The following is an 18,941-nucleotide window of genomic DNA, read 5'->3' as shown; positions in this document are numbered from 1 at the left end:
TGAAATGGGCTCTAATTGCTGACATCCTTAGGTAAGACGCTCACACATGTTCTCGAGCTACCCAAGAGGCCCTGAGCAAGGAACCGAGTCTCTCAGCAAACCAGCCTCTGATTTCACTTAATTAAAATAAGGCTTACCGAAAGAATTAATTACAGAGCAAATCCGATGAAGTCGTGACAGCCAGGGGTTGACAGCCAGGCTGGACAGGCGGCTCCCGCGGGCGGGCGGGCGGGCGGGAGAGGCGGCGTGCTCGTGGCGGTGTTCGCTGTCGGATTCCTGGCAGCCACCCAGCCAACAGACGGTGGAGATCAAAGACCAATAGCCAGACGCCGGTGGCTCACACCTCACACCTGTAATTCTAGCTACGCGGGAACCTGAGACCTGAGGATTGTGGTTCGAAGCCTGCCCAGGCAGGAAAGTTCGTGAAACTCTTATCTCCAATTAACGACCAGAAAACCAGGAGTGGTGCCGTGGCTCAAAGGGGTAGGGCTCTAGACTTCAGCGGAAAAAGCTCAGGGGCAGTGCCTAGGCCCTGAGTTCAAGCCCCACCCCCCTAACCCCCCCACATACACACACACAAAAAGACAAAGACGAGTGGACCTGGGTTCTTACAGAGCTGGGTGGGCCTTGGGTAAGTCCTGCTTCTTGCTGGTTGGATGGAGGGAGAAGGTAGGGACTAGGCTCAGACTGCAGACCTCAGCTTTCTGAGTCCGTCGGGTTACAGGCGTGAGCTGCCAGCGCCTGACTTTCACCGTGGCGTGAGAGGGGGAAGCTGGCAGCGGGCAGAGGGCCATGGGGTGCAGCTCTGGGGCAGATGTGATGCTGTTGGCAACCTAAGCTCTCGGCTCCAGAGCCATCCTTTGGGCAGGTTCCCAGTGTAATGGGGAGGCCAGATCTGCCCAGTGCCATTAATAGCTGTGGAGGGACTTCAGGTTGACTCCAGCTCAGATTAGAGCAGAAGCCAACTCCATCTCCACTAAGCCCTCCCCCACCCTATTCAGGGAAGCTCCCTTTACTATGTAGATGGACTACCTGAGGCCTGGGAGCTTCAAGGGAACCTGTGTCCTCCTCTTTATTATGATAAGTTATGTAGATTGACCACCTGAGGCCTGGGAGCTTCAAGGGAACAGGCTGTGAGTAGGCATATCCGCCTGCATCATGTGTGCCCCGCCAAATCCATGCGTCAATTCTAACTAGAATGATAGGTTAGTTCAAATGAATATTATGAGACAGACTGTAACTCTATTGGCCACCTGCGTGCGGCCTGGCATGCTCTGTAAGTGTTGTATCTTCATTGGTCACCTGCGTGTGACAAGTTTGTCTGTGATGTTTGCCTTATAACCAGGCTGGAAGGCCACACGGGGGCGGTCCCAGCTCCCGAGTCTGGGCCGCCCAGGTGTGTACAAGCCCAGCTCCCGAATCTGGGCTCCACACGTGGTCGGCAGTTCCGGCTCCGGAGTCCGGGCTGCGACCAAGGCCAGTCGGTTCACTTTTTGTTCACTTTTTACTTCCCCAATAAAACTGTCTTTTTGTCACCTTGTAGCTGGAGACTGTGTGGTGGACTCTTGGGAGAACCAGGAATCCCTTCCCTTGGGGGGAACCCTGTTTCATTGTAGCGAACCCCCACTCTACTTCACCCAGATCTCTAGTAACTGCATAACACCCTACGGCTGGCGCAAATATTCAGGGGTTGCCCGTTCAACCCCTGGGGGTGCCCAGAATTAGGCAGCTCTGGTTTCAAATCCCAGTTTCATGTTCATTGCCTTTGTACAGGCAATTCTAGGGTGATGGGTAGCACCGTGGTGGCCCCCACCCCGGAGGCAGGCCGTGCAGGAGTGCCGACACCAGAGCTTGAGGAGGAGCCGTGCACCACACACGACACAGACGCTGGTGGCACCCTCCCCTTGGGTATCACCCTGGTGTAGCCGCCTCACCTCTGGGAGGAGCCGCAAGCTCCAAGGCACATCTCCAGCCTCCTCTCCTAATACCAAAAGGGACCAGTCTGTCTTTCTATATTCTCCCAAGGACCTCTAACAGGACAGAACCCCCCCTCACCACCCGCCCCCACGCCCCCGTGGCCCATCCAGACAGCCAGCTCAGTGAGAACACTTTGCGTTCCTGGTTTCCCTTCCCGGAATGGCCAAGCTGCAGTTCCCAGGGCAGTGCTTCCAGGCTCAGCCTCTAGGCAAATCACTCGCACTTCAATCCCACCGGTGGTGGTGGGAGACGCAGCTTTAGACAGCTGTAAGCACAAGCCGCGTAGGCTGTGAAGAAGGAGTTGGCTGGAGGCTGTCTACAGCGACAGCCGAGGAAGAGTGAGAGACATCCCGGCTTATCAGTGGGGTTCAGCACTGAACTTGGGAACCTCCTTGGGAATGGAAAACTGCAAGGCTGGCCCTCATCTCCTGGCACAGTGGGGGGACCTCCCAGGTGTCTGAAGCCAGACTCTGCTCATTCTGACCGGTCAGGATCCGGTCAGGATCCATATACAGATTGGCTAATGCCCCTTGGGTGATTTGCATACCACTCTGATTGGTCAGGAAGCACGTGTTGATTGGCTAATGGCCCTTGGGTGATTTGCATATCACTCTCAGAATCTGGTGCTTTTGTGAAGGTGCTGAGCTTGGACATGGAGGCTTGCAGAGGCCATCCGCTTGGGGAAGAGAGAAATCAAGAAGCTTCTAATGGGACTGTTAATTTTTTTTTTATCAGTCATGGGACTTGGACTCAGGGCCTGAGCACTGTCCCTGGCTTCTTTTTGCTCAAGGCTAGCACTCTACCACTTGAGCCATAGCACCACTTCTGACCTTTTCAGTTTATGTGGTGCTGAGGAATTGAACCCAGGGCTTCATGCATGCTAGGCAAGCAGTCTACTGCTAGGCCATGTTCCCAGCCCTAGTAATGTTTTATAACTGATTTTTGGTGACAGCTGTACAACTTGGCAAAGTTACTTTTTAAAAAAAAAAAAGTCTTAAACCAGGTGCCAGTGGCTCATACCTGTCATCTCAGAGACTAAGGCCTGCGGATCGTGACTCAAAGCCAGCTAGAGAAGGAAAATCAGTGAGACTCTTACCTCTAATTAACCAGAAAAAGCCAAAAACGGAGTGGTGGCTCACGTGGTAGAGCACCAGCCTTGAGCCAAAAAGCCAAGCAAGAACACAGGCTCTGAGTTCAAGTCTTAGTACTGGTGCGCACGCATGCACGCATGCATGCACACACATATCACTAGATGGTGTACCTGTCATAGGTACTTCCTTTTTTCCCCATCCCTTCTCTCCTCCCTCTCTTCTTGCTTTCTTTTGAGGTGGCATCTTGCTATGGTACCCAGGCTGGCTCAACTCTTGGCTTCAGATAATCCTCCTGTTTAGCCTCTTGAACAGCTGGGACCACAATGCCCACAACCACCTAGAGAAGTGTTTCTGTGTGCCGGGCTCAGATGGAGCCCAGGGCCTCGTACCACGCTAAGCATTCGTAACTGAACATACTCCTAGCAATACCCAGGAGGGTTATTATGAGAGTCAGAAGTAGGCAGCGTCTAGGACAATGCCTGCCACATACATGTTCTGAATGTTTTATTGTTATTTATTCCTGTTGCTTGATTGACATGTTTCTTAAAAGTTCTGGATTTAACTGTCTTCCAAGCATCCCTGGTTTCCCCCATTCCCCAAGATTCCCTCTTGTCCTTCCCCTAATCTGCCTCCTCTGCAGCCTGGTCCTCTGCCCTCTTCCTTTCTCTCTGGTAGTGGGCTGACAGGTAACACAAGTCTCCCCAGAACCATGAAGTTTGCAGACTTGATCTAGAGCTGGGTTCCTCTGACCCCTTCTTCAACCAGGCAGACTCAAGCCAGGACCCCCGCCCTGTCCTGAGACTCCCACCAGCTGTGTCTGTGCAACCCTTTTGCATCCAAACTTTACTTTCCCCAGGCGTAAATTGGGCTCCAGAACATTATCTACCTCCTGAGTGTGTTCTGAGTGGAGGCAGGAGAGGGGTCCTGATCCCACTGCAAAGCTGGGGGCCTCTAGTCTTGTCCTGCTTTGCTAAACCTCTGAGGTAAGGGCATGGCTAGGTGGTAGAGTGCTTGAATAGTGTGTGCAGGTCCTGGGTTCCATTGCCCGAAGTACAAAATAAACCAATAACTGAATTCCCTCTGGATGCAGAAGACAAAGTCACAGAGCTGGGAGACATCTAGAAGCACATTTATTATCACTAGAATGACATTGTGGACAAAAGGAAAGTGTTAACGAGGTCATACCCAAGCAGGACTTCCAGGGCCACGCCCGGCATTGATACACTTATTCATTGAGTGTCCAGTCACCTCGCAGAGCTATAGAGGAAGCCCAGGGAGGGGTGGGGGGGGCCCTCAGGTCCCAGCAAATGCTGCCTTGTGGGGCAGGGGATGGAAGCTGCATGGGGACAGCAGCTTTGAGACCTGTCCTCTGGGGTTCCCTTAGAAGACACTGTGAGAGGACCATCTCAGCAGAGAAGGGGTTCAGGCCTGGGAAGGGGGACCGGGAGGGGGCTCCGGGATCTCCTCCCCTGGCCCGAGTGTGGGTGCACATTATACAGAGGGCTGGGGTCCAGGCTCAGGAGTCTAAGGAAGGGAGGGGCTGTGAAAGGGAGGGCCACACAGGGCTCAAGACATCCCCCCCCCCAGTGGAAATCTTGACGCTCTGGAAGCGGAGCTCACTCCTCCAGGGGCTCCTGGACCCAGCCCGCCCACCGCGTGGGAGGCTGCGGCTTCTCCTCGGCCCCTTGGTCCCTGCTCAGGTCATCCAGGAGCCCCAGCAGGAGGCCGGCCGGACCGCAGGCGTCCCGGGGCCCACAAGGGCCTCCCAGGGCCCTCCTGCCGGGGTGCTGACGCTTCTCCGGCATCAGTGCCCCTTCTCCCCCTTCTTCCTCTCCCTCTTCTTCCCAGCTCCTTTGGACCTTGGGGTCCACCAGCCGTCGGCCCGGGTGCTGCCTCTTGGTGACAGCGTATTGGAGCCAAGGGGAGCGGCGGCCCGGGTGCTGCCGCTTCTGCTGGGTGGTGATGCCCGACCAGGCGGCCTCGTCCTGCCGGCGGCCGGGGTGCTGCCGTTTGTGGGGCCCCGCAGCTCCCCCTTCCTCCTCCTCCTCCTCCGGCTCTTCAACGCCCTCTTCTGCCTCCTCGGCCCTTTTGCCTGGATGCTGACGCTTGGAGAGCCAGTCGAGTCTGCGAAGGACCAAGGACTCTGCGGGGAGGAGAGACGGGTGAGGGACCCCCGGCCTTGCAGGGCACTGGCCCCGGGGACCCCGTGAGCCTGCGAGGCTGGGCCGGCCGGGGCTGGCATGGCGGGCTGGCCTCGGCCCCTGTCCGGCCTCTGCGTCCCGGCCCCGGCCCTGCCACCCCCCGGCTGGGGGACCTCCAGCAGCTCTTTCTTCTTGGTGAAATGGGGGTGGCCGCACCCCCCCGCAGGCCGTGGGGGAGGCAGAGAGTGGACACGATGCTCCCAGGGCTGGGATGGCACCTGACACAGGGCTCCTGGACCCGGGGCGCACACCGAATCGCCCCCACTGGGCGATGTCCAGCATGGAGATAGGCGAGACACCCAGTCCCCAGGCTGGATGGAGTCTCGACGGTGAAGTCCCTCGGTTGGTCCCCTCTGCGGGCCCCTGCCCCCCCCCCCGACGGCCCCCACACTCACTGGAGAGCTCGCCCAGGTCCCCGCGCAGCCTCTGGAGGTCTTCCCGGAGGAGGAGGAGGCGCTCCGCCTGGCGCTGCAGGTCGTCCAGGCCGGGGTGCTCCGCCGCCAGGGCCGCGTCTTCCGGGGGCGCCTCGGGCTGGGCGCGGCCGCCCGGGGCAGCCGTCAGGGTCCCGATCAAGGCCAGGGCGAGCAGCCACGCAGGGCACGGCATCGCGGCGGCTGGAGTGGAAGGGCAGAGCGCGCGCTGAGGCGCACCAGGCCCCGGCCGGGGGCGCGGGGCCGACGGGGGCGCGGGGGCCGACGGGGGCGCGCGGGGCCCGGGGCGCACGGGGGCCCGCGGGGGCGCACGGGGCCCCTCCAGAGCTCGGGCACCGGGGGCCACCAAGCTGCTTCGGAAGGGAGAGCCCGGCCTCCCTCCGTCCCACCGTTCTGCCGTCGGGTCCGGGTCCGGGTGGTTTCCCCGGTCTGTCCTTGGGAGCCGCGGCGGGGGGGGCGGGGCGGGGGGCGGCAGGGGCGCGAGGCCGCCGCGCCGTCCGGTCCCGCGGGCCAGGGGCGCCCGGGCGCCGCGGAAGATCTACCCGTGCGCCTCCGTCGGGGGCCCGGCTTCCCGGCGCGGCGCTCCGGGATGCGCCTCGGGCGGAGGGGACTCCCCGTCCAGGGCTCCCGACTCCGTCCGGGCTGCGGGGAGAAGGGCGGCTTACCTGCCGGGGGCGAGGGCTCGGCGGGAGCGCGCCGCGGGCCGGTGGAGTCCGGGGTGCCGGCTGCGCGCTCGGCGCCGGGCCCGCGGCTTCTTATACGGGCGCCGGGCGGTGGGGGGGGGAGGGGGGGCGGCGCGGGTGAGGTCAGCGGGGAGGGGGCGCGGGCCGGGGCGCTGACGGCAGCCGCCGCCGCGCGGGGCCCGCCCGCCCCTCCGGAAATCTGGGGCGGGGGACGGGAGCGGGGCGGGGAGGCGCGGTGCAGCGGCCGGGGGGTCGTCTCGGCGCCCACCTCCGGAGGAAATCCGTTGTCTGCGAGGACACCGGGGTGAGGGGCCGAGGGAGCCATCGATCCGAGAGGAGCTGGCGATCGGAGGCGGGATGGAGACGGCGGGAGAGGCGCACGGGCGGAAGGGGACTGCGGGGCGCTGCCGGGCGCACGGGAGAGACGCCCGGGAAACCGAGCCGCGGCGCCCGGAGGGGCCTGGGGCTCTGATCCGACCCGCACCGCCTCGGGACCAGGGGAGCGATGGCAGCTCTCGGAATCTCCAGACTGGCAGCCTTGGGAGCAGCCCCAGCCCTGCTTGACTCCTACCGGGTTTCGAAAATATCAGAGTCAACACTTCAAAACCAGGAGAGACTTGGGGACTGAGGGGGTCTCCCCTGACCTTTCCCCTCGGCAGGGCCCTGTGGAGCTGAGCCTCGCTCGCTGCCTCTGGCGACTCCCCACCACGGCCACCGGGCACTGTCCAATAGCGTGGGGCCCAGGGTCAGAAGCCCGGGGGAGCCGAGCCCACTCCAGCAAAGAGAGAGGGGGGGGGGATGCAGGGAGAAGGAGGGCATCCATGCCAAGGAACTTGTCCCCAGAGTCCCAGCCTTTTCATGCCCCCTTGGGCGAGAACACTGCCAACCTAGCCCAAGAATTTCCAGCATCCAGAAATGCCTGACAGGTGCGCACACGGTGATGGGCTTCTTGATGGCCCCCGAGACTCGGAAGTGAGCGGGCTCTGCTTCACCCCTGGGGCATCCCAAGCAGAGAGGAACGCGGCTTACCAAGTCCCAGTTACCACCAAGATCTGGATGCCAGGGCTGAGGTAGGGGGCAGGCACAGCCGGGGCCACTGAGGCCAGGGACTGAGGGAAGGGGGACGGGGACCCACCTGCCTCCGGGTGTGCTGGAGGTGGCTTCTCGGGGAGGTGGCCGGGAGCTCGCCAGGCCCACGAGGGAACCAGGTTTCAGGAGGCAAAGGCATCTCCCATCTCGGGCAGCTCAGTGGTATTCCAGCCTACCCCACGCGCTGTTTCCAGAGTGCTGGCCACACCATGTGCTTGTCTGCGAAGCCATTTCAAAGGCATCTAATGCTTAGGCCTTCCCTTGAGAGGGCACCCACCTTTCCTGGCACGTGTGTGTCCACCACCAAGCGCCTTCTCACTACCAGGCAACATAAACCAAGTAGGGGCTGCTGGCGCTGCTGCTCCCAGTAGGCTTGGGAGGCAGTGACTAAAGTCAGGGACCAAAGGGATCTTTTGCACTGGTGAGATTTTTTTTTTCTTTCCAGTACTGGGATTTGAACCTGGATCTCCTTGCTGTGGAAACCAAGTGAAAGGTGTAGGGAACCCCCTTTTTTGAGTCCCTAGAAACCTGGGGAAGAGCAAACCTAAGCCGAATAACAGGAGCCCAAAAGCAGCTTGACCTAGAGCTGCTTGACCTTGGCAAAAGAAAGGAATGAGGGAGACCACTCAGTTTGCATGTTTTAGTTTAGGGGAAGTTCCAGAAAGAGAGAGATCTAAGGTTAATTAAGAAGTTAAATACCAGTCACACCCAGAACCAAGGATTGTGTTGCTTTGTTTACCAGAGTTGACAGGAATTGTAATCACTAACACCAATTCTGCCTCTGTATGTCTGCCTGCTTGCTTTGCCCAACTTGCCAGACCACCTGCGTGTGGTACATGTGATTTTCACCTTTAAAAACCCAGCCCCACTGAGGCCCTGTGTTGTGGTGGCGAGCAGACACTGTGCACTGCTAGGTAAAGACTCCTAGCCTGATTGACTGAGTGCTGGTGACTATTGTCGTGGGTTCGAGACCCACCTGGGTTTCCGTTACACAACACTTGCTTGCTCAGCTTGCCTGCTTGCCTGGTTGCTCTACTAGCCTGGGTTTTTTTTTTGTTTTTTTTTTTTTTGGTAGTTTTGAAGATAGTGTTTGTAAGGTCTGTCCAGGGAGGGCTCCTTGCAGATAGATGCCCCCCACCTGCTTAAGTCTCCACCCAGTTACCTGGGTAACCAGCAGGCCTGGAGGCAGTTACCTCCCCCTTCCCTGAGGCCACATGCTAATCCACCTGGCCACACCCCACTGCCCCTGCCCCAGGTAAGGTGGGCCGGGTGGGGGGAGGGGGGCCACCCCTTCTCCTACTTTGCATCTCCTTGGCCACAGGCCAGCAGTTGGGTAATAAGCTTTCTCTCCTACCTGAATACCACTCGGCCTTCTCCTTTATCGGCTACCTCCTTTAATAAACCTAACAGTGTTTAATTAGAGAGTCTCATGGACATTTATGCCATGGCTGGCCTTGAACTAAGATTCTCCACATCTCAGCCTCGTGTTGAGCTAGAATTACCCACCTGAGCCACAGGTGCCTAGCAAGAGTTCTTTCCTCTCCTCACCGAAATGGAGGCCTGGAGTAACTCCACCTCCTGACCCCCAGGCAAGATGTGAGGGTCAAATGGTTGTCTCCATTCCAGCCCCAAACCTGAAATCACAACTTGATCTTCCGAGTTACTCCTGGATTTGAAGAAATTGCTTTAAACCAACGGACTCCTTATCTTTCCTATACAAAGGTGCAGGTGTGTAGGGTACCGCAAGATGGGAGTCTGAAAGTGTATTCTATGAGTATCTTCTGCCAAAATTCCACCAGCTGCCTCCTCCTCCTCCTCCTCAGGTACTAGAGTTCGAACTTGAGCGTAGCTACCACTTAAATCTAGCTCCATTTCTGGCTTGTTGTTGTTGTTGTTGGTTAACTGGATATGAGAGACATATGGACTTTCTCGCCTGGGCTGGCTTCGAACTGTGATTCTCAGATCTCAGTCTCTTGAGTAGCTAGGATTACAGGTGAGAACCACTGGTGCCCGGCTGGTGCAGAATTCTTACTACATCTCTCCTACCTGCGGCCGAGAGCACGAACACAGGGTATGTGGAGCAGCCTGACTCGCGGAGGCCAGGAGGAGGACCCCTGTGCCCCCACTCTGCTGAAGCCCACTGGCCAGTCTTCAGCCTGCTCGCCCTCCCTCACCTGTTCCGAACCCCCAGCCCCTCCACAGGCTCTACCCTCCCTGCTCTGCCTCCCGATGGCCTGCAGGGCCTGTGATCACTCAGCCGGTGACCTGATATCGCCACACTTAAGTAACAACAGAACCTCCACTTCCAAACAAGGTCCTGCAGGGCAAGTCAGGACCCCGATTCTCCTGCCACGAGGCTGAGAATCTACATCCCTCTTTTGTCCAGTGCTGGGGATCGGACCATGCACTCTACCCACAAGCCAGCCAAGGCTGGCTGAGGAGCTAGTGCTCATGGCCCAGCCGGTTTCCTATTGTTTCCCCCTCTCTCTGATAATATTGATGTTCTGACTCAGAAAACTGCAGTTGCTTATCAGATGAACGCCGCTATGCTTTTGAAAATGAATAATGGGACAATTTAATGTATCCTATCTCTCTCACTCCCTGTGTCTTCTCACACGAAGGTCTTCTGATAAGTGTGCTGAGCCCAGGGACCGGAGGTGGGGGGTGGGGGCGGCAGAGGATGCTCAGGGAAACCCTCCTGCCTCAGTGTCCCCCTGGTTCTGCTCTTCCTTCCGGGGTCTGTCTCTTTGCTCTGCCAGATTCAGAATGGGGTACACTGTCCTGGGCTCAGCCTACTTTGCTCTCCCTCTACAAGTCTTCCCCAAGCTCCCTGCTCGCCTCACTAAGCCCACTCACAGCTGGTGCTTCCCCAGTCAGCTCCTCCTAGAAGACCACACAGCTGACAGGAAGAAAGTCTCTACTTTCCTAGGACCGTCAGCAGTGAGGAAAGAAGAACGCAGCCGAACTGGCTCAAGCACAATAAAAGGTAATGCATTGGGCCATCTAGTGAAAAAAAAAAATAGACTTAGTACTAACTTCAGGTATGGTAGAATCTGGAAACTAGTTGGGTTCCCCCCCATTCTCCCCTAACTGGCTCACTTGCAGGCTTGCTGCACTCTAAGGAGGGAAATGGCCACATGTAGCCACCGCACCACATTTGTCCAGCAGAGCTGCCCTAAGAGTAAAAGCCCTTCTGTGTTCCCCCAAAATCTCAGTGCCAGCTCTCATTGGCCCAGCCCAGGTCACATGCCCACGCCTCAGCCAATCACTGTGACTCAGATGAGCAACCCTGGGGCCTGCGGATGGTGCTCACCTCTCTGAACAGCATGAAGGAGGTGGGTTCTCCAAAGGCATGCAGGGGTGCACCCACCACAAGCAGCAGGGTGGACACTGAGGAGGTAAAACACAAGACCACAGTATCCTATCGTATTGGTGAGGAAATCAGGAGGGTTCCCAAAAGCCCTTAGTGAATTAGCAAAGACAGTCAGTCCAGTGCCTGCCCATCTGTCCTTCGAACCACCCGGGCCACAGTTTTCTCTGAAGGACTAGAAGTGACCAGACCCTGGCTGGCAGACCCATGTCCTCCTCCTCTTCCATCTGTCCACCCACTCATCCATCCATCCATCCATCATCCCATGCATCTAATATCCATCCATTATCCATCCACCTAACCAGCCATTCATCTGTATGTCCATCTGTCCATCCATCTGTACATCATCCATCCATCATCCCATGCATCTACCTATCCATCCATCCACCTACCCATCCATTCATCTATATGTCCATCTGTCCATCATCCATCCATTCATCCATCCATCCATCATCCCATGCATCTACCTATCCATCCATCATCCATCCACCTAACCATCCATTTATCTATATGTCCATTTGTCCATCCATCAGTCCATGCGTCCATCCATCCATCATTTGCACACCCTTTATCCATCCTCAATCCATCACCTGCCCATCCATTCGTTTGTTTAATGACTACTTCCTCGCTGTGGGACACCGGGCTCGGAGCTGGAGCAGCTTTCTCCTTGCAGCTAAGTCTGACAATAAACCATGAGCCCCCCCATACCTGCGCTGCCCCTCCGAGTCTGCCATTCCCGCTGAGTGGCTGATTGCGGGTCTGTACCAGACAGATTATTTCCAGGGACCAATTTTCTGCCCCCCAGGAGCTTGCTGAGGGGAGAGTGCTCAGGAGGGGACCGGGGATTCTCCACATGGGGCTGGAAACTCAGGAGGGACCGCCAGGAACATTTTGTCAGAGGCATTAGCTGACCTGGTGCGCACACACACCTATGTGGTACCTGTGGTTGTGCACAAGTGTTTGCCTGTATTCCCGCGTCTATCTGCAGTGCACGTACACGTGTGAGTTCTGTGTGTGCACCTATATGTGCATGCATGTATAGGGATCTGTGTATGGGGCAAACATGTACATGCATATGTATCTACATGTATTTGTGGCCTCGGGTCTGGTGGCCGGTGTGCGTCTAGCTGGTGACCGGTGGCCACACTCGGTAAGAAGCGTGGCTCTCCCACGAGTGGGGTGTCCTCACCAACGCCTTCTAAACGCATTTTCTCTTACTTTCCCTGTTCCCCGCTAGTTCATCTGGAAGCTTCTGTAGGATGGTTTGCGTTCCCACCACGCGGCGTGCCGCGGGTGCGAGCAGAAGGGGAGCACTGAGGAGGAGCGGGAGCTGCGCTGCCCGCTGAAGGAAACGCAGGGTCCAGGCGAGCACGCCGCCCGTGCAAAGCCACACAGGCAGGAAACTGAGGACCTCCGGTTGGAGGTGGTTTGTGCGGTTCCCAGGTGTTCCCCACTCAGCCCATGGGGGGTGGGGGACATGGGCAGAGACCTTGGCAGGTGAGGACAGTGACGGGCCTGGAGTGCCTCCCCCTCACCAGGGCTCCTCTGCAGGGTTCCTCCTGCATCTCCTCACTAAAGAAATGCCTGATCAAAAATCTTATAAAAGGCACAGGAAGGAACTTCCTGAATATAGTCCCAGGGGCATAACAAATAGGGGAGAGACTCGACAAATGGGACTACTACAAATTAAAAGGTTTCTGCACAGCTAAGGACATAGCCACCAAAATAGAAAGACAGCCAACGATATGGGAAAGGATATTTACCAGCACAGCAACAGACAAAGGCCTGATACCTGTCATCTACAGAGAACTCAAAAAACTAAGCCCCTCCAAGCCCAATAAAACTATTAGGAAATGGGCAAAGGAGCTAAAGAGAGACTTCACAAGAGAAGATATAAAAATGGCAAAGAAACACATGAGGAAATGCTCAACATCCCTGGTAGTAAAGGAAATGCAAATAAAAACAACCCTGAGATACCACCTCACCCCAGTTAGAATGGCCTATACTCTGAACTCAGGCAACAACAAATGCTGGAGGGGGTGCGGGGAAAGAGGAACCCTTCTCCATTGTTGGTGGGAGTGCAAATTAGTACAACCACTTTGGAGAACAGTATGGAGGTTTCTCAAAAAGCTCAATATAGACCTACCCTATGATCCGGCCATACCACTCCTAGGCATCTATCCTAAACAGCAAACCCCAAGATATCAAAAAGACATTTGTACTTCCATGTTTATCGCGGCACAATTCACAATAGCCAAAATATGGAAACAACCCAGATGCCCCTCCACAGACGAATGGATCCAAAAAATATGGTACCTATACACAATGGAATACTACATAGCGATTAGGAATGGTGAAATATTGTTATTTGCACGGAAATGGTCAGAACTCGAAGAAATAATGTTGAGCGAGACAAGCCTAGAACACAGAAAACAAAGGGGCATGATCTCCCTGATATATGACTGTTAACAAAGGGAGACGGAGAGACAGTAGAGACCAAGTCTGTGAATACTGTATATGTTCTTGATACATTGTATATTGTATATATGTCTACCTGACCTAGAGAAGGGATAGAAAAACAGGTCGTAAGATATCACAAGAAATGTACACACTGCCCTACTATGTAACTGTACCCTTTTTGCACAACACCTTGTAAAAAAATTTGTGTTCAATTAATAAACAAATAAAAAAAATCTTATAAAGAAAAAGCTATCCCCAACTATCCCTTAGCCCGGTCTGCGCACTCAAAGGCCCTGGCAAAGGAGGGGGGCTCTGCTCTCCAAGTCCTCGAGAAGATAGATGCTAGCTGGGCACTGGACGCCGCCTGTAATCCTAACAACTCAAGAGGCTGCGGTCTGAGGATTTCGCAAAGCCAGCATGGGCAGCAAAGTCCATGTGACTCTTCATATACAGCTAAACAGCAAACATCTGGGAGTGGAGCCATGACTCAGGTGGTAGAGCACCAGCCTAGAACAAAAAATGCTCAGGGACAGCACTCAGGCCTTGAGCTCAAGACCCACTACTGGTACAAGAAGATGAAGAAGGAGGAGGAGGTGGGAGAAGAGGAAGCAAGAGCAGAAGAGGAGGAGGAGAAGGAGGACGAAGAAGAAGAGGAGGAGGAGGAGGAATAGGAAGAAAGGGGAGGAGAAGGAGGAGGAGCAGGAGCAGTAGAAGGAGAAGGAGGAGGGGGGAGGAGGAGAAGGAGGAAGAGAAGGAGGAGGGGGAGGAGGAGGAGCAGGAGGAGGAGGGGGAGGGGGAGGAGGAGGAGCAGGAGGAGGAGGGGGAGGGGGGAGGAGGAGGAGGAGGAGGAGGGGGAGGAGGAGGAGGGGGAGGAGGAGAAGGGGGAGGTGGAGGAGGGGGAGCGGGAGGAGGAGCAGTTAACTTGACGGGGTGGAGATGCTTTGGGTGGCAGGGCTGGTATGGGGTAGAGGCTGGTGGTAGGCATCTGGTTCCCAGGAACTGACAGTCGGGGACAAATCAGACACCTCCTCATCCATCAGGACCACCAGAGATGACAAGCCCCCCAACCTCTGCCTTTGCATCGCTTATTACACGAGAAAAAAATGAAAAACAAGTCCCAATTACCTTGGGCATTTAGGTAGATTCATCTTGCTGTCAGCCCCAAGCCCGCGTTGTGCCGATGTTCCAGGCTAATTACAGCGTGTCCTCAGAAGACGAGGAGCCTGTATCCTGAACACTGGGAGTGAGGAGCAGGGGAACAAGCCAGAAATAGGGGGGCTATGAGTCAGGGTGACATCAGATGGAGGACAGTCCCACTCAACATGGCCCCGAAACGGCCCCAGACGCCCACCACCCCTGCCCAGAGCTAGGCCGTTCCTTCCCCTCGTCCCGCGAGAACCCGTTCATCCAGCCGGAGAGACCCACGTCCAGCTGCTGACGCCCGGTGAGCAGAAGGCCCACGCTTGGCCTGCAGGACCCACCGCCTCCTGGGAGCCGAGCCTTTGAGTGACAGGCCCCGCAGCGGCAGTGGCGGGAGCACCAGGCCAGGCGCCCGAGACGTCCCTGCTGCCCAGCAGGACCCTGCCTTGGGTCGCAAGATCGACTCCCCGTCACACCTACAGTTCTCGCTACTGAGACGTTGGGTATCATGGTTCAAAGCCAGCCTGGGCAGAAAAGACCAGAGACTCCATCTCCGCAAAAAATGCTAATCTGATGAGGTAGAGCTCAAGTGGTAGAATACCGGCCAAGTATGTTTGAGGCCTTGAGTTCAAATCCTGGTACTGACAAAATAGATAACAAACAAACAAATAAATAAGATTGAGGTAGGTGAGAGGTTGGAAGAAAGATTCTGAAGAGTGAAAAGGGCAGCAAATAAGTGAAATGAACATCAAGGACAATATGATAAAACGGAGTCCCACTTAGGTGCCCAACGATGCACCAGAGACGTTCTCTATGGAATCACAAATTATTCTCTCAAGGAACTAGACATGAAGCCACATGTCCTTTTGCATATGTTGCTTTTTTTCCCCTCTGGTCATCATCCTGGTGGGACAAGTGACATGACCATCAGATGGAAGACCACCAAGTCACATGACCATCAGCGGACAACCATATGTGGCTTTTAAGCACCGTGTAACCCAGCCTCCCAATGCCAGCGCTCATGCCTGCGATCCTAGAAGCTGAGACCCGAGGCTGACCATTCACAGCCGGCCTCCGAAGGAAAGTCGGTGAGGTTCTTATTCCCAGCGAACCACCAACAAGCAGGACGTGGAGCTGTGGCTCAAGTGCTAGCCTTGAGCACAAAAGCTCAGGACAGCGTTCAGGCCCTGAGTTCAAGCCCCAGAACTAGGGCATGTGCGCGTGCGTGCACGCACGCGCGCACACACACGTACACACGGAGGCACACACACCTTGCCGGGGCTAGGGCAAGGCTCCAGTGGTAGAGTGCCTCTCTAGCTAATGGAGGCCCTGAGTTCAAGCTCCAGTATTGCCAAAAAATAAAATCAAAATCTTGAACTCGCTGCCACGGGGAAGGGAGCTTTGTCCCGCCCGCCGGCTTAGCGAGCCCCGCGGGTATTTGACCTCTGCACAGGAGAAGAGGAACTCTAGTTTCTACTTTAAAAAATAGTGGGGCTGGGAAAATGGCCTAGTGGTAAAGCGCTTACCTTGTATACAGGAAGCCCTGGGATCCTCAGCACCACATAAACAGAAAAAGCCAGAAGTGACGCTGTGGCTCAAGTGGCAGAGTGCTAGTCTTGAGCAGAAAGAAGCCAGAGACAGTGCTCAGGCCCTGAGTTCAAGCCCCAGGACTGGCCAAACAAAACAACAACAAAAAAGTGTCCCCATTGGGGAAATGATGCAGTGTCATAAATCTCTAGGAGACAGATCAGCATGGAAGTGAGGGCCCCCAGGCTGAGCCCAGTTCCCAAGGCCTAGGCCTTGCAGGGACTTTCAGAAGATGGATCATTTTCCTTCACTTTTTTTTTTTTTTTGCCAGTCCTGGGGCTTGAACTCAAGGCCTGAGCACTGTCGCTGAGCCTCTCTGTGCTCAAGGCTAGCACTCTACCTCTTGAGCCACAGGGCCACTTCTGGGCTTTTCTGTTTACGTGGTGCTGAGGAATGGAACCCAGGGCTTCATGTATACGTGGCAAGCGCTCTACCACTATGCCACATTCCCAGCCTTATCTATACATATTCAAAGGGAGGTTATAAAGCTTTTGAGGGTAGTCACGCTGTAGGTGACCCAGCGAATGAATGAGGTGAGGGAGGGAAGTCTCCTGCCTGTGGAGGACTCATAGGGCAGGCTGGGAGACAAGATAAAAACAGCAGCAACCCCTGGAGAACAATCGAGTGTCAACACGGGCAACACCGCACGGCAGCGGTGCTGTGCTCTGTGGGCAGATATTGCCATGGACAGGAGGTGTCCAGTCAAGCTTGCAGCCTGAGGCGAGGCTGCCCGGGACCCTGAGGCATGGTTAATATTGGAAAAGCTCGGGGAGGGGTTGTGAGGTACAAGGAGTGCAGGCAGAGGGGGAGGCTGGTGACCTGCCCGGCCCTCATTATGTCTGATGTCTCCGTCAGCACGCAGCCAGGAGTCACCGGTGGACACAGATCTAGGGCATGGCTACCGGGACACACCGTGGGAAGGGCCGTTCTGAACTGCGGCCCGCTGCCGTGGCAGAGGGGAGGGGGCCCGCCCCACCCATTTGGGACGTGGCCATGCGTAAGGCCTGGGGCAAGCCCATCTCCAGGTCCACGCTGACAGTGCAGCTGGATACAGGGGTGTGAAGCCAGGGAGCAACTTAAGACAGTCATGAACCAGAGAAGCAGGCTGCTACTGTGGAGGGGCAGGGCCGCCGGAAGGACCCTGGGTCCTGTATCCCACAGACTTACTGCCACCGCGGACCTGCGCCTGCCCATAAGGCGGTAGGCAGGTAAGGACACCTCCGGGAGCCCCAGGGTCCTCCTCCAGACAACAGGTGTGGGATGAGGTACCTCTGGGGTGCTGTGAGGCAATGAGCCTCAGAAGCAGGATTATCCCTTGGCACAGAATAGGTACCCGGTAAATGGTAGCCATTGTCATTGCCCTGGGCTTGAACTCAGGACCTGGGTGCTGTCTCTGAACTTCTGTTTAACACTGAACCTCTTGAGCCACAGCACCACTTCTGGCTTTTCCGAGTAGTTTACTGGCGATAAGAGTCTCATGAACTTTTCCACCCAGGATGGCGTCAAACCGTGATCCTCAGATCTCAGCCTTTGGAGTAGCTAGGATGACAGATGTGAGCCACCAGAGCCCAGCTGTGCTCGTTCTTTCCTTTCTGATGTTTCCCTGTTTGTCATAAGAATAAAACAGAGTTAACCTTTTCCAAATGTGCAGTAGTGGCAGGGTGTCTTGTGGCCTAGGAGAAATATTGGGAAGGGGGAGGATAATCCCACCAAGGCCTCTTCAGGAAAGTCCGTGGTTGGTGACGGCGCTCATGCTTGCGTAACATGGATAAGGCTCTGAGTTCAACCCCCGGAACCAGAGAGAAACTAAGGAGTGGCAGAGGTGTCGATCGCAGTGCCAAGCGTTGGCAGCCCTCAGCTTAGAAAAGCAAGGGAAAGCCATAGCTACCGCATCTAGAGAAGGAGAGGGGTCCACCAGGAGGGTATGGCAGGGGCCAGTGGGGGTAAGACACCCCCTTGGTCCCCGCTCTCTGAGAGACCCCACTAGCGAAACCCTACAGAAAGGCCAGGGCTGGGAGAGGTTGGCAAGTGGATTTGGAGGGTGAGGCGGGGTCAGGCGCGGGGGCTTCTGAACGCCCTGTGGATAATGAACTTGAAGATCAAGCGTGGGATGGGAACGTAAGGACGGACTGCGACCAGGACGCACTTGACCCTATCATCCATGCGGGCCCAGGGTGGGGACCGCACCCTGAGGGGGCGGGAGTGGCCAGACCCGGCGACGCAGCCCAGTGATTGATGAGCTACCGGAGCCCAAAAGGTGAGGAAATGAAAAGAAATTAAAAAAAGAAAGTTTAATAAATTCCGGCTGAAGCCATGCAGACACATCCACCCCTCATGCGATTAGTCATATTTTAGTGTGAATCTGGAGGAGTCACAGATAGAGTCCCAGTCGCTGTGGGGGTGACAGGAGCCTGGGCTCCAAGCAGCCGTTAGAGATTCATGCTGTTTACTTCTGAGCTGGGGGCCGAGCCGCTGTGCCGGGGTCACCAGGCCGGTCCAGGGTAGGGACAGAGACAGAGGCACCATCTCCTAGGATGTAACCGAGACCAACATGGAGACTCAGGCACACAAAAGAATATAGAGACACAAGACACACACACGAACACACACACACACACACACACACACACACACACACGACTTACATAAGGATACACCTGTACTGACCCAGAGATGCACACAGCAGAGATACAGAGTCATTTCATACAGAAACCTGAGGACACACAAGCCCAGATATACTCAAATATACAGGCTTGTGTCACAGGCGCAAGTGCAACACACACACACACACATACACACACACGCCCCCAGGTGGGGCTGTAGTTTTAAGTCCCTGATGTCTGGGATGGTTTGTTATGCAGCATGACTACAGACCAGCTTACAGATACACCCCACCCCAGGTGATTCTCCAC

The 18,941-nt window shown here is 56.0% G+C and overlaps 1 protein-coding gene across 1 annotated transcript; it reads right to left on the bottom strand.

The window, feature by feature from the left end:
* Window positions 1-4,684: 4,684 nt before the first annotated feature.
* Window positions 4,685-5,875, bottom strand: Trh (thyrotropin releasing hormone). The gene is made up of 2 exons (XM_048355691.1): window positions 5,665-5,875; window positions 4,685-5,211 (listed from the first exon to the last, which is right to left on the bottom strand). Exons 1-2 carry the CDS (start codon window positions 5,873-5,875, stop codon window positions 4,685-4,687), a joined length of 738 nt encoding a protein of 245 aa, XP_048211648.1.
* Window positions 5,876-18,941: the final 13,066 nt, after the last annotated feature.

The sequence above is a fragment of the Perognathus longimembris genome, chromosome 10, assembly GCF_023159225.1.
Source record: "Perognathus longimembris pacificus isolate PPM17 chromosome 10, ASM2315922v1, whole genome shotgun sequence".
Classification (NCBI taxonomy): Eukaryota; Metazoa; Chordata; class Mammalia; order Rodentia; family Heteromyidae; genus Perognathus; species Perognathus longimembris.
Note: the sequence above shows the minus strand (reverse complement) of the source record. Positions and strands in the feature narration are given on the sequence as shown.

Bases quoted from the DNA above. Each gene is read 5' to 3' on its own strand.
- Trh (XM_048355691.1), bottom strand. From the start codon at position 5,875: ATGCCGTGCCCTGCGTGGCTGCTCGCCCTGGCCTTGATCGGGACCCTG. The intron at 5,212-5,664 runs GTGAGTGTGGGG...TCCTCCCCGCAG, and splicing joins GGACCTGGGCGAGCTCTCCA to AGTCCTTGGTCCTTCGCAGA.